Genomic DNA, 13379 nt, shown 5'->3' with positions numbered 1-13379 from the left:
CCTAGAATATATATCAGGTGAATATCTATCTCTTACCTGTTTCCTGGGTCCAAGAGGAGGGAAGGGTTGGTTTCTTACCTTTGGCCTGTCTGTCTCCAGCCCAGACATCATGTGGCTTATCTTTAGATAAATGAGAGATGGGGCACCCAGCTTTCTAGTTTTTTTTTTTTTTTCTCCTGTTCTCTTATTATAGCTTCCTTAGACACAGGAACCGTGCAGACATCTTACCCAGAGGGGATTCTTACAACCTCCATTTTTGGTGAGTAGCTGAGGACAAAAAAGAGGTGGGTGGCCCCTGAGATGGACCTGTGGGCCCTGGGCACTGCCCTTCCATACACCCAGAAGAATTCATCAGTTGGGAGTGAGTTGAGAGCTGACCACCATGACAGGGCAGGGATAGAGAAGGGAGCATGGGTGAGTAGGTACCTGGACCAGCCAGAAGGGACAGAGGGGATGGTGGCCAGAGGTGGGAGGGGGATATGGAGCCCAGGAAGCTTGTGAGGGGAAGCCTGGCCCCAGAAGGGAAGCAAAGGAGCCTGAAGAAAAGGAAAGAGATTTCAAAAGGGAGGAATTGCAGAGTGATTGATGGAAAGGGAGAGAGTAAGAAAGATTTGGAGGGAAGAGAACCCAAAGGGTTCGGTGTGGTGGGGACAAAGAGCTGCCACTGACCAGAAGTAGGGGAGGAGCCACTGTGTCAGGTTGGACCTGCGATGGGCCTTGGAGGGTTCTGCAGGGCAGGCAAGATGGAGAGGTACAGAGGCCAATGTAAACCAGGAGAGGGTGGCGGGGAGAGTGGCTGGTGGGAGAGATGCCCCAGGTGGGGTTTGGGGATTCATTTTATTTTACCAAGTATAAGAGGACCCTTTAGAAGGTGACCAGAAACTGAGGAGACAGGACTTGGGTGTAGGGGGCTGTCCAGGGCATCCAGCTCCAAGCCACTCTTGTACTCCACCTTTTTTGCTTCCTTCTGAGGCCAATTTAGCACCATCTCAGTGGGCAATGGTTGGTGGGGACACCCATCCAACTGCCTTGCAGAATAGGCAGGGAGGGAGGCCCAGGAGTCAGAACCAAGGGAAGGAGTTGTCTTTTGGGGTTGGTAATGTGAGGTCTGGCAGCCAAGCCCCTCTTCTCTTCCCGGGTCCTCTTTCATCAACACTGGTGAGGGTCTGGCTGGGGCTGGTGGGCCTGCCTTTCCACCCCTCAGGCCCCTCTGAGCGAGGGGCAACTCTGCTGTGGGAGATGCAGAAAACAGGTCTTATTTTCCTTTTGGGGCAATCACTGCTCTCTCTTTCCTCCAGAGGGTTCCATGAGGGGCAGAGGTGAATTGGCCTTTGTGGTAGTCATTCCACCTTAGTGTGCAGTGACCACCACACCTTCTTAAAAACAGGGAAGGCAAATCATTCCAAGTCCTGGTTGTCTAGAACTTTTAGCTATTTCTTGACCCCAGGCTGCCAAAGGTAGATTTAAAAACGTGAACCAGTATCCACCCCACCACCCCCAAACTGAAATTGGCTTCCTCTTCCAAGTTGGTCCAGGCACATTGCCCATGGTATTTGAGGAAAACGCAAGAGCTGTGGTCCAAGAGATGGACCCTGGAGGGGATATGATTGCTGTCAGAAGCATCATTGATGCTGACAGATTCCACTGCTTCTGTCTGGTGAAGAAGAAGAAGCGTTTTCTTGGCTACCAATATGACAAGACAGACCTCACTCTGAAGGACATACTGGAGATGGAAGAGGGTGAAGAGCTGTTTGATAAGCTGGATTCTGGGCTCCAAGGTCAGTATGAAGTGAGTGAGAGATGGAGCCAGGAGACTTTGCCCACTCTTACTCTACCCCAGTCTCAACTCCCCACTGCTATCAACCAAGTCAACCAGTCAACAAAGAAACCGTGGAATTCGTATGCACACGTCCATACACCTCAATTTAAGAAATGTATGGGAGAGCTGCGTGGGGAGAAGGGAATAGGGGAAGTGGAAATTTATTTTTATTGGTAACTATTCCTAAATAGTCTTAATTTCCTGTTTTTTCCCTTTGTAAATAATTTTAAATTAGCTGAGGTCTTCTCACATGTTTATATATTTATCATTTAAATAGATAAATAAATGGAGGCAGTTTGCTTAGTGGTTAAGAAAGGGTGCAGGCTTGGCAGCATTTGGCTTCTAAGCCTTGCTCTGCTGCTGACGGGCTGGGTGACCTCTGGACAAGTTGCTTTACCTAAGTTTGTTTCCTTATCTGTCAACTGGAGAAAACTTGCAAGAATCAAATGAGGTAATTTATGTAAATCATTTACCACAGTGTCTGCTCAGGGGAGCAGTCAATAAGAGTTCTCCCCAATCATTATTTTATTATCCCCTCCGGTTTCCTGGAGATTATGACTGAATGGGAAGTTTGCTGGTGACCGACAGATGGAAAAAAATTCTACCACCACCACTGTACAGTTTGAGAGCACCTGTCCTGTGCCAGGCACTGCTGCTATGTGACCAAGAGCAGTGCCGGGATTACTCTGAGGTGGTGGGCTTTTCCACCAGTGAAGTTTAATTAAGCAAGCAAGGGGCTTTAGAAAAATTTCAGATGAGCATTTTTCAAAGACTCTGTGAGTCCATTCTCTGAAAAGAAAATTGCCAAGACTCAGTTTACTAAAAGCTAGTTCTCAAAAAAATCAGTTTGCCAAATGACCAGTTCACTGAAAACAGAAAAAAAACAAAAACTAAAAACCAAAACTTTAAACCAAGACTAGGATGTTTTGTAATGATCATGTTACTCCCCAGGGGCAGAGGCAAACTTTCAGTATGGAAAAAAAAAAAATTTGACTAAGTCAGTTAACTTCCCTAGAGGGAAAGTCTATCTCTTTGCATAAAAAAATGCAGAGGCAGAGGTGAACCCAAACTTAAAAAAATAAAAAAATCCTTAAGAATGACATGAACTGGTAATTTGAACTGATTTTCAGCCACTTGGCCTGCTCACTTTTCAAATGGATTACTTATTTATTTTTAATTATATGGTATGGATGGTGTACATAGGATTTTTTTTTTCCTCTAAAGTATATACTTTATGCAGATTTGCTTAGTTTTTATCTAGTGTCTTTTTTCTGTTCCCATGTTACATTTAGTTGTTAGGTCACCTTAGGTTCCTCTTGGCCGTGACAATATCTCAGATTTTCCTTGTTTTCAATGGCCTTGAAAATTTTAAGGAGTACTGGTCAGGCCTATGGTAAGATGCCCTTATACTGGAATTTGTCTGATGTTTTTTTCTTCATGGTTAGATTAAGGTAATGGGTTTTGGGGGAAGACTGCAGAGGTAAATGGCAGTTCTCATCTCATCATAAAGGGTATGTACTATCAATCTGACTTGTCATTGTTGGTGTTGACCTTGGTCACCTGGCTGAGATAATGACTATAAAGTGACTCTTGTCCCCTGCCCTTCTTCTTACTGTGACTTTTCTTTCTCTCTGATAAAGTACATGCAAATTTTTATGTTGCTCAAGAAACAAATGGGCCCTGAGACATTAGTATCACACACAGGACTGATTTCAGGTACTATTTCTAGGTCTGTCATGTTTCTACCGGTTTCAAAATGTGTTCTTTTCCCCCCGAATCTGGAAATCCAGCCCTGCTTCCCAATACCCAGCAGTAGAAGCTCTCTCTCCCTTCTCTGTGGGTTCAGACCTGGGAGGCCTTAGAGAAAGGCACTCAGCCCAGCGGCATCTCCACATGCGCCCCGCTAACCCTGGGGCAGCAACTGACTGGGAATCAAGGCCCTGATGCAACGCCTTTTGCAAGGCCGGGCAGAGTCCTCGAGGTCCGGCAGCCCTCCGGGGTTGCCTCATTTTACACGTGCACAGTTCCCACAAACACCGGAGCTTGAACTCTGCTTCGTTTTTATTTCCCAATTGTCAGGGGTTCCTGATCCTTTCGTTTTGCATCTCCTTGTCTCATTTCAGCCTCTTAAATAGTTAAATAGGACTAGCTCACATTTATTGAGCATTTAGTATATGTGCCAGGCACTTTGTTCAGTGCTTAACTGGATTATTTTATTTAATTTCCTCAAGCACAGGAAATAGGTTCTATTAATATTCTCCTTCTATGGATGAGGAAACAGATTCAAAGGTGAAGTGACTTATCCAAGGTCATTTGGTAAGAAGGTGGCAGAGTAGGCTCAGACCTTGGTGATTTCTGGTGAGAACAGCATTTCCTGGAGAGTCCCAGCTGGGGGCTTCCTCAGAAGGGAAGGGGATAAGGGAGCCCAGGATGGGGGGCTCCAGGGAGGATTTTCTAGAGGGAGATCTTTTGGGTCAGCCTCAGTGTGACCTTTACCTTCTCTTTCCAGTCCCAGAGGCTGAATCCCAATTAATGGACAACGTAGACTCAAAGGGAAGTGAGACATTGACATTACTTAAAAAACCCATTGAAATGGAATTCAGCAGGTCCTGGAAGCGGAGCACCACGTTATTGAAGACCTGGATATCCCCGCGATACCTGGATTCCCTTGAGAACAGGTAAGGCTGGATGTGGGTTGCAGTGGGGAATGAGACAGGAGGAGCCCATTTTGGGCACCACGGGCATCCGAGATGGGGGGGAACCCTGGCTGCTGCAGCCTCTCTCTCTCCACTCCCAGCACTCCCCAAGTCCACTCCTTTACTTAGGCACGCCTTCCTCCCCTCCATCCTCAGGAAGCCTTCTCGCTCTTCCAGGATCAGGTTCCAAGAATCCTTCTTCTGATTTCCCCAATTCACTCACTTCCCTGCTGTCCACCAGAGTGACCGGTTACTCTGGCATGGACCAAAACCTGCTGGTTTCAAGAGGCCACTGTCCTCTGCTTTCCTATACTGTGCTGCCCACATCTGGAGTTTGGGCGTGTTTCACTCTGCCTTGCAGCAAGCCACTGGTTTCCATGTCCCTCTCCTCCACTGCGCTGAGAACAGACTTTACTCAGCTCTCTGTTTATCCCCAGCACACAGGAAGTATTCAGTAAGAGAACTAAAGTGAAGCACAATGAAATTGAAGCGCCCCTGCACGTTTCCTGCACAGGAAGTGCCGCCACCCACCCCACCAGGGTGGCACCAAGCTAGTGCCACAGAAGTTCTGATAGCTGAGGGCATGGTCTTTCCAAAGGACTTAGAGGGACATCAGCAGCAATCGTCTTGTTGGCATTGGTGTTTTCTTCCCTGGCTGGAGTTGTTGGAAAGTGTGGACAGCTCAGGGGAAGGGGCCCCACTGTTCTCCTAGGCTAGCTCTCGCTGAGCAGTGTGGATGCCTTTTGTTTTTCCTTTTTCAATTAAAAACTGAAAGTCTTATGGTGAAATTTTAGTGATCCTTTGATCTACTACCCACCAGGGTATTGCTGGGGAGGGGCCTTTGGAGTTTTTCTAAGGGAACTCAATTTCTTCTAGAATGCCTGTTGTTTCTAGGGTGAGGATTTGTGGAATGTGTAAACAGAGTTGTGGGGAGGGTACAGGATAGGTAAAGGAAGGTCAGGGAGGGATGTAAGTCTTTCTTAAGGCGTCTTTTGGTTGCAAATACCAGAAATTCCATCAGGTTGTTTTAGGTCACAAAATGAATTTCCTTGTGGAATGAGAGATGCCTCATGGGCTCCAAGTGTGGACAATGCGGCCAGGCCCAAGAAACCAGCACGGGGAGCTGGAGACCCTCTCAGAGACGGGGGTGTCAGGGACTGGGCAGATGTCCTTCTCAGGGCCAAGCGAAGGGCACCACAGGCTTTGGACTCATGCCAACAGGGGTTTGAAACCCAGCTCTACCCTTATTAGCTGTGTGAACTTGGACCATTCATGACCTGTCTCGAAAGCCTCAATTTCCTCACATGAAAAGTAGATGCAATCCTGCCTACGACGTAAGGTTGTGGTGAGGGTTAAGTGGAATGATGCGTGAGGTGTCTCATGGTGCTGGCACACTGTGGGCGTCCATAAATGCTAGTGGGTTCCACTCCCACCTTGCAACCCCTTCCCCTGACAGGGCGTAAAGTGAACAGCAATGGGGAGGGAGTGCTGTGTTCCTTGGTTTTCCAGCCTCAGAAGCACTTACTCTTAAATAGGAAGTAGCTGGTGGAGAAGGAGAAATAAATGCTCCTGGGAGGTGGGGCCCCTCTCATCTCCCCTCTACTTTGTCCAGGAAGCTGAAGAGGGAACTGCCCCTTTCATTCCGATCAATCCAGAATATGAAAGAAGACCTGTATCTGGTGACAGAAACTCTGGAGACGACAAAGGAGGAAACCGCGGAAAGTGGAAAGCGATGTATTTTGAAGATCCTGATGGATTTTTTGAATCTCCAATATGAATACAAGGTTAGGATCCTGGGAGGCAGGGGCTGTGGGAGAGTCAGCCTTCGCTCATCCCTTGCAGGTCTGGGGGATGCCGGTCCAGACGCCAGGCTCTTCGGCTCTTCCTTTCAACCTCTCTGAGGAGTCTTGCCTGCTCCTTGGCCTTCTTACGACTCTGGCACCTGAGCTTAGTGGCATCATAAGTTGCTCTCCTGTTACTCTCTAGTGATCCTCTGCTTTCATTTGCTCCATAGCGCTTCCCACGGCTCATAATTTCATGGTTGTGTTTTGCTTGTTCATTGCCTGCCTCCCTTTCTAGGAGGCAGAAGGCAGGAGCCACAATGCCTGGAACAAAACAGGCATATTTTGTCCTCAATAAGTATTTGTTGAATGAATTAGGAACCACATGAGTTTTGGGGTCAGATGCTGGTTTAAATGTCGGCTCTGCTGCTGTGAAAACAGACTTATGTACTGACCCTCTCAGAGCCCAGGTTTTCTCATCTGTAAAACGAGGATGGGGAGTGGGTAGAGCTCAGTGGTAGAGCGCATGCTTACCTTGTGAGGTCCCGGATTCATTCCCCAGTGCCTCCATTAAAAAAAAAAAAAAGGATGAAAATGTCTACCTCCCAGGATTGTTTGGGAGATCAGGCAAGATAACTATGTCAAGCACCTATGGATTAATAAATGTGAGCGCCTTTTTCCTAGCACCAAATGGCAGTGACCATTCCCCCTAAGAAGGTCCTGGGCTATCGAATAAAGCAGCTGGTCTTCCCCAACACGGAGACGATGAGTAAGCAAGGCCTGGGGTTGAGGGGCTGAGCACATGAGGTGCGTGGGGTTCAATTCCGCCAGGTTCTGTGTCAGCCTGGAGGGGCCCCGGGTGAGCTTGAAAGTGGGTGGAAGTTCCAGGGAAGAGGGAGGGTTCAGGACTGGGAAGAAGGATGGAGGGTGCTTGCTCAGAAACCACTGACCCAGGACTTGCACCCCCACGACACTAATTCTTCTCTAGAGGTGTTAACTCCCATCTCTCTCCCAGTATTGTGTGTGTGTGTGTGTGTGTGTGTGTGTGTGTGATTGGGGCAGGGTGGGAAGACTGGGGAGAAGCTAGAAAGAAGAACTTACAGAGAGAGAACTGGACTTTGTGATAACTGGTCTTTCTCTGTCTCTTTTTTGACTGGTTTAGGTATTTGTTTTTCGGGTGAAACAAAATCCTTTCCAGAAGGTGAGTGAGCTTCTGGGCCCCTGTTCATTGTTCCAGAATGGGCAAGGATACTAGTTCTAAGAAGAGAATAACAAATGGCTTGGAATTATAGAGTTATGAGTGCTGAGAATGTAATAGGATGCACCCAGCTGGGAACTGTGGTCAGGGCAGGAGAAGAGTCTGCCTGTTGGAGAAGCAGGTTGGATTGCATGTTAGCCCAGGGTTTCCAGGCTCTGCTAACTTCAGTTGGCTCTGTGCAGGTCAGTGTGCTGGGTCCTGGGCTCACAGCCCCTACTGAAGGCTTGTTGGCCAAGGAAGCACAATTGAGTTGCCTGGCCAGTTCTCACATGACAGCAGTAGCTGTGAAAGGAGCAATGGGCTGGGAGTCAGATGATCTCAGGGCCGATCTAGTGCTGGCTGTGCTGCTTGCCAGCTCTGGAGCTTCCTGAGTCATGGTTATACTGACTTCAAAATGAGCTAGGACTAGACTAGAAGATCCTGATGATTCTGAATGTGGCTTCCTCTGGAATTTCAGTCTTTCCCCGAATCCCATAAGGGTTGTACAGCCTAAGAGGTCTTGGGAAGAAGTAGGGAGAGATCTAGATGGGGTAGAAAATTCAAAAAAAATTTCTGGAAGTTGTAGAAGTTGCAGGTTCAGTCCTGGCAAGGCCTGGCTAGCTCAAAAGAGTGCATCTCTGTCACTCCAAAGTTCTGTAACAGAGGAGTCAGGGGACAGATTCCAGTTTGTGCCCTGACCCAAATTTGCTGAGTGGCTGAGGGCGTGGTGCACCCTCTCTGGGCTTCCATTTCTCCTTCAATCATTCTAGGCCTAATCCTATGGCTGCCCATCTCTGAGATGTAGGAAAGGGTCTGCAAATATAGTGCTTTGTCACTGACACACAATGACGAGGATGCAGGCTCCCTGGCATTGGCCATGAGGACTCAGAGTCCAGAAATGAAAACTTCCACCACTGGGAAAAGAATGTCCACATTGGGGTGGAGGTGACCTGAAGACTCTATGAGATTAGTCTGAAGACTCTTCTTCCTCTCTTTGCAGCAAAAGTTGGTGGTTCACCTTGGTTAGGTAAGGATGGGGGCCAGCTGTGTGCCAGCTGTGTGCAGCTGTGTGCTGCACTTCTAACCCTTGGGTCCTGTGGCCGCAAGGAGTTCAGCTCAGATGTGGCAGCTGAGTATGTGTGTGTGTGCCTGGTAGTGGGGTGTGTTGGGAGGAGAAGGGTTGGGCAGTGTCCAAAGCAGTTTTCAGCTTTAGTCTGGGGATTGCATCTGCCTCCCTAAACACTACAGTGATTCTCATTGGTTGTACGTAGACATCACCTGGGGGGAACTTTAAAACTAGTGATACCTGAGTCCCACCTCCAGAAATTCTGATTCAACTGATCCGGGGATGTGGCCTGATGTGGACATTGGGATTTTTAATCACTCCCCAAGTGAGTCTCATGCACTGTCAAGGCTGAGAACCAATGCTCTAATTTCCTCCAAATCTTCAGTACTCCTACTGCTGTCCAGAGACTGTCCTTTGAATGGCAAGGACTAAGTAGGCTTTGATTTCCTGGAGGTGGAGAAGAATTTGGATTTGGTCCTAGACTGAGGCTGAGCTGGGGAGGTGGACATGGGGCCAGTGGGAGGCAATGATGATGGATGTCTAGGAAGAAGGATGCTTTGTTTTAACAGGAAAAGATTAGAAGAAGGGAAGATACAGAGAGGTGGTCTCCAGAATAAAGACAGAAAAATGGGGGCCTAGGTAATGGAGCTTGCTGGGCTGTGGGTTGGGTTCTTAATTTCTGCTTCTACAGGGAAGTCCTTGAGTTTGGAGGATTTCAGAAACATGGAGGAGAAGGTGCAGGACATGATGAGAGCCCTCCAGGGTCTGACTGAGGACGAGCGAAAAGAGGTGCTAAGCTGCCTCACTGAGTGCCTCAGCAGGGATGAACAGCTGCAGGATCTACAGCAAAGAGTAAGAGGCCCAAGGAAGGACTGGGGCAGAGGGAGAGAGGAGCCCGTGGGGAGGGCAGGTGACACACTGAAGACAGTCTGCTATCGTGGGACTGGGCTCATCTCCCCTGTCCTGGCCCTAGGTGTCTGATGTCCTGAGGTCCGGTGAGCTACAGATAGAGGGCCCAGCATTTCTTTTCATAAGCAGCCTTTTTAATGCTGCTGGGATCTTCGTAGAAGTGCGCGCAGAAGCCATCTGGGATGTCCTAGATGCCATGACAGGTGAGGAAGGGTTTGGATGTGAGCTGGCCTGGAGGAGACGCTGAGCAGAGGGGCCTGTGGGGCATCAAATCTTGGGAGGAAGGGGGTATACATTGCCTTTTACATTTTGTGAGGCATAGACCTTCACATTTCAGAAACTAGCCATCTTCCCCAGGCCAGGGATTGAGGGACTGCTTCCCCTTCCCCTTCCCCAGGCTAAGAGGAAAGCAGGAGCCCATTTGGAATAACCCCCATCTGGCTCTCGGGAACCTCCTCTGATGCTTGTCCCAGGTCTGACCAGACAGTGAAGCCCTGTCCCATTACGTGCCTTTCCTCTCTGCCAGTCACCCTCTTTTTTGCCCCCAGAGCTGTCTGAGGAGCGGCAGCTTGTGGCTGAGGTCCTAGAGAAGGGGACCCTGCCCCTGTTGAAGAACAAGGTAAGACCAGCCTGGGCTGAGGGCCCAAGTCCCACTGGAAGTGAATGCGCATGCTCTCAAGGGACCCTAGGAACCAGCCTCTTTCTCCTTTATAATTTTGTCAGCTCCTGTCTGTGTAGCCGGTTTGTGGCAATTCCCTAGACGTACAGTTTCTGGGACAATTAGGGATGTGCTTTTCAGGCTCTGTTGCTTGCCTGTGGGCAAGAGAGCGGGTGGAAAACTGTTAGTCCCGGGAGGGTGGCTGGCTCCACCTTGAGTGCCAACGCTGACTGATGAGCAGTGCCTGTCACTATGCTGAGGGTGTGAGGCTCTCTGGGCTCCGCAGGAGAGAGTGCCGTGATGGATAACTGTGTCTGCCGTGGGCTCAGGATTAAGGAATGTGTCCACGTATTTGCCATTTCTAGTATATTTCCTTGTTCCTAGCTTTTACATTCTGGTGGATTTCCTTCCAGGTGGAGTCTATCCTGAAGCAGGACTGGAGGGAGCAGCCCCAGGATGTGGGCTGTGACCCCCAGGCACGAACTCTCTACGCCCTTTACGTTGTTGTCTCCACCCTGCTGCAGCTGGGTGAGAAGCCTGACACTGGGTGTTCCTAACTCTATGTTAGCTCTTCAACAATTCAACCAAGTCTCTGGGTGCTCCCTTCCCCAGTCTATCCTCACCATCCCCATTCCCAGGACCCTGGGCATGCTAAGCGTGTGCTCTACCACTTGAGCTATATCCTCCCCCGCCCAGAACAATGTCTTTAAAACAAGCCACTGGCTATTTTTGATACATCCTATTCACTGGGATACTGTCCAAAAATCAGCCTGGATTGTATGCATGTATTTCTGATTAAAAGTGGTAGATTGATCATATCAATTTCCTCTCCCTCTTGAAATCTCACTAAATGCCAATAAAGCGTTGGAAAAGATACAAACCCACAAGGATAAAGAGCATTAGGCTGCAGATAAGGGATTTCAATACATCTTTGGAAGCAGGAAAGCAATGAAAGGAGTGCAAGCTAGGAGGGGTGGGAGTGATGGGTGTGGAGGAGTGGAGGAGGAGACTGCTGGTTATCATCATAAGCCTTTTAGTTCTATTTAGTATTTAAGACAATCCAATTAAAAGTAAAAGAAATATATACTTGTTGTAAAGCATTTCAGGTATTTCTCAAAGTCAAAGTCCCTTCTCCTTTTAATATAACCACTGTTAACATTTTGGGGTATGTTAACATCTTTTGTATGGAGCAGTTTTAAAAATGGTAATTCAAACATGAAGCTAGGATGATATAACAGAAATTTGTTTTTTATCTTTTGAACTAGAGTTTTTTTTTTTTAATTCATAAAAATATTAGATGCAACAGGAACTCTTATAAGTGCTGTTGGAGCGTAGATTGGTCCACCACTTTGGAAAACTGTTTGACAGTATCTACTAAAGCTAAACATATGCCTGTGACTCAGCAACCCCACTTCCTCGGCCCATACCCAAGAGAAACGAGCGTACGTTTTTGCCAAAAGACATGCACGTACAAAAACGTTAAAATAAGAGCCCCAAGCTGGAAATTATTCAAATGTCAATATCATTAGGATGGATACATATACTGTTGTATACTTATGCAATAAAAGAGAACAAATTACACATAACAACATGCATGGCTCTCACAGTCATAATGCTGAGCAAATGAAGCCTACACAAAAACGTATATTTATATTTGGGTCCTGTGAGAAGTAGGTTCCAAAGTGGAATCAGACATACAAGAGACTTTTTAGGGGAGAAGTCCATGAAGAATAAAGGGAGAGGGAGCAGGAAATGAGTGTGGCACATCACAGTGCTGGTCTAAAACCTGTGAAAGAAGGGCAGGAGGGAAAGGTTGAGTAGGCAGTGTCGTGATGGCAGCGCAGTCTGAGGGCCTCAGCCAAGCCGACCTGAGCAAAGGTGGTCTGCCGGACTCCCCATCAGGCAGGATGGCCAGGCTCCAGCACCTCATGCTCAGCCTTTGGCTGGGAGCAGCCCAGGGGAGCCGGGCTCAGGAGGCAGATCTGCAGAGGGGCAGGCTAGGGGTTCTCAGTCTTACACTTCCCACAGTAGGTTCTCCTAAAGAAAATCTGTAGGTACCCTCCATGGCCACCACAATACTGTATGATTCCATTTATATGAAGCTCAAGTTCAGGCAAAACTAAGCAATGGTGGTAGAAGTCAAAATAGTGTTTATCTTAGTGGGAACAGTATTGCCTGGGAAGGGGCACAAGGGACTCTCCTGCGGCACGGGAAACATAGTGGTTACATGGATATTTACACGTGTAAACATTTATTAAGCTAACACTTAAGATCTGCACACTTTACTGTAAGTTTTTATCTCAATAAAAACTTTAATTTAAAAACATAATATATATACCTGAAAACATTTGAACAGTACAAAAGAATATAAACAAATTAAGTAAAAGTATCCTTTCTTTTTTTAAAATTGAAGTATAGTCAGTTACAATGTATCAGTTTCTGTGTACAGCATAATGTTTCAGTCATACATATACATACATATATTAGTTTTCATATTCTTTTTCATTATAGGTTACTACAAGATATTGAATATAGTCCCCCGTGCTATACAGAAGAATTTTAAAAATCTATTTTATACATAGTAGTTAATGTTTGCAAATCTCAAACTCCCAATTTATCCCTTCCCACACCCTCCCCCTACCCCAGTAACCGTAAGATTGTTTACTATGTCTATAAGTCTGTGTTTCTGTTTTGTAGATGAGTTCCTTAGTGTCTTCTTTTTTCTGAAAGTTTCATTTCAAATCCCATAACCTAGCCCCACTTTCTTGAGACAGCCATGTTAACAGTTTTTCTGTTACTATTATATGTAAAAATGATATTCTTATATTTGTTCTTCATTTATTAATTTTAGATAGCACTTATTGACTCCCCAGTATTAAGGATGAATACTGGGAAAAAACAGACATTGAACAAGAAGGTTCAAAGTAGGAAGAGTGTTATAAAAAAAATACAGGGTACTATGAGACAGAGCGTTTAGTAAGAGGTAACAGGGTAGGCCCCTCTTACATCTGACACTGTCCCGTCCCCTTCCCTCTTCCTTAAACTCTGATGTCAGCCGTGCCAACTATTGGTTTTTTATTCGATCATGTCATGTACTTTTACAAGGATGTGCTTTTTTTTTTTATATATATATAAGTTACACTCTCCCTCTACCTGCATTACCTTCCTCCAGCTTATCCATCTTTTAAGCTATGGCTCAAATATCCCTTCCTC

At 46.9% G+C, this 13379-nt stretch overlaps 1 protein-coding gene across 1 annotated transcript; it reads left to right on the top strand.

The window, feature by feature from the left end:
• Nucleotides 1-1737: 1737 nt before the first annotated feature.
• On the top strand, nucleotides 1738-10965 carry GSDMB (gasdermin B). The gene is made up of 10 exons (XM_064494905.1): nucleotides 1738-1778; nucleotides 4329-4497; nucleotides 6128-6299; nucleotides 6981-7065; nucleotides 7459-7497; nucleotides 8534-8560; nucleotides 9291-9451; nucleotides 9573-9711; nucleotides 10057-10127; nucleotides 10580-10965. The coding sequence occupies exons 2-10, from the start codon at nucleotides 4352-4354 to the stop codon at nucleotides 10721-10723; spliced, it is 984 nt and encodes a 327-aa protein (XP_064350975.1). The 5' UTR covers nucleotides 1738-1778; nucleotides 4329-4351; the 3' UTR covers nucleotides 10724-10965.
• The last annotated feature ends 2414 nt before the right edge of the window (nucleotides 10966-13379 follow it).

Source organism: Camelus dromedarius, chromosome 16, assembly GCF_036321535.1.
Source record: "Camelus dromedarius isolate mCamDro1 chromosome 16, mCamDro1.pat, whole genome shotgun sequence".
In the NCBI taxonomy this organism is placed as follows: domain Eukaryota; kingdom Metazoa; phylum Chordata; class Mammalia; order Artiodactyla; family Camelidae; genus Camelus; species Camelus dromedarius.
This window is presented reverse-complemented; position numbering and strand designations above follow the sequence as displayed.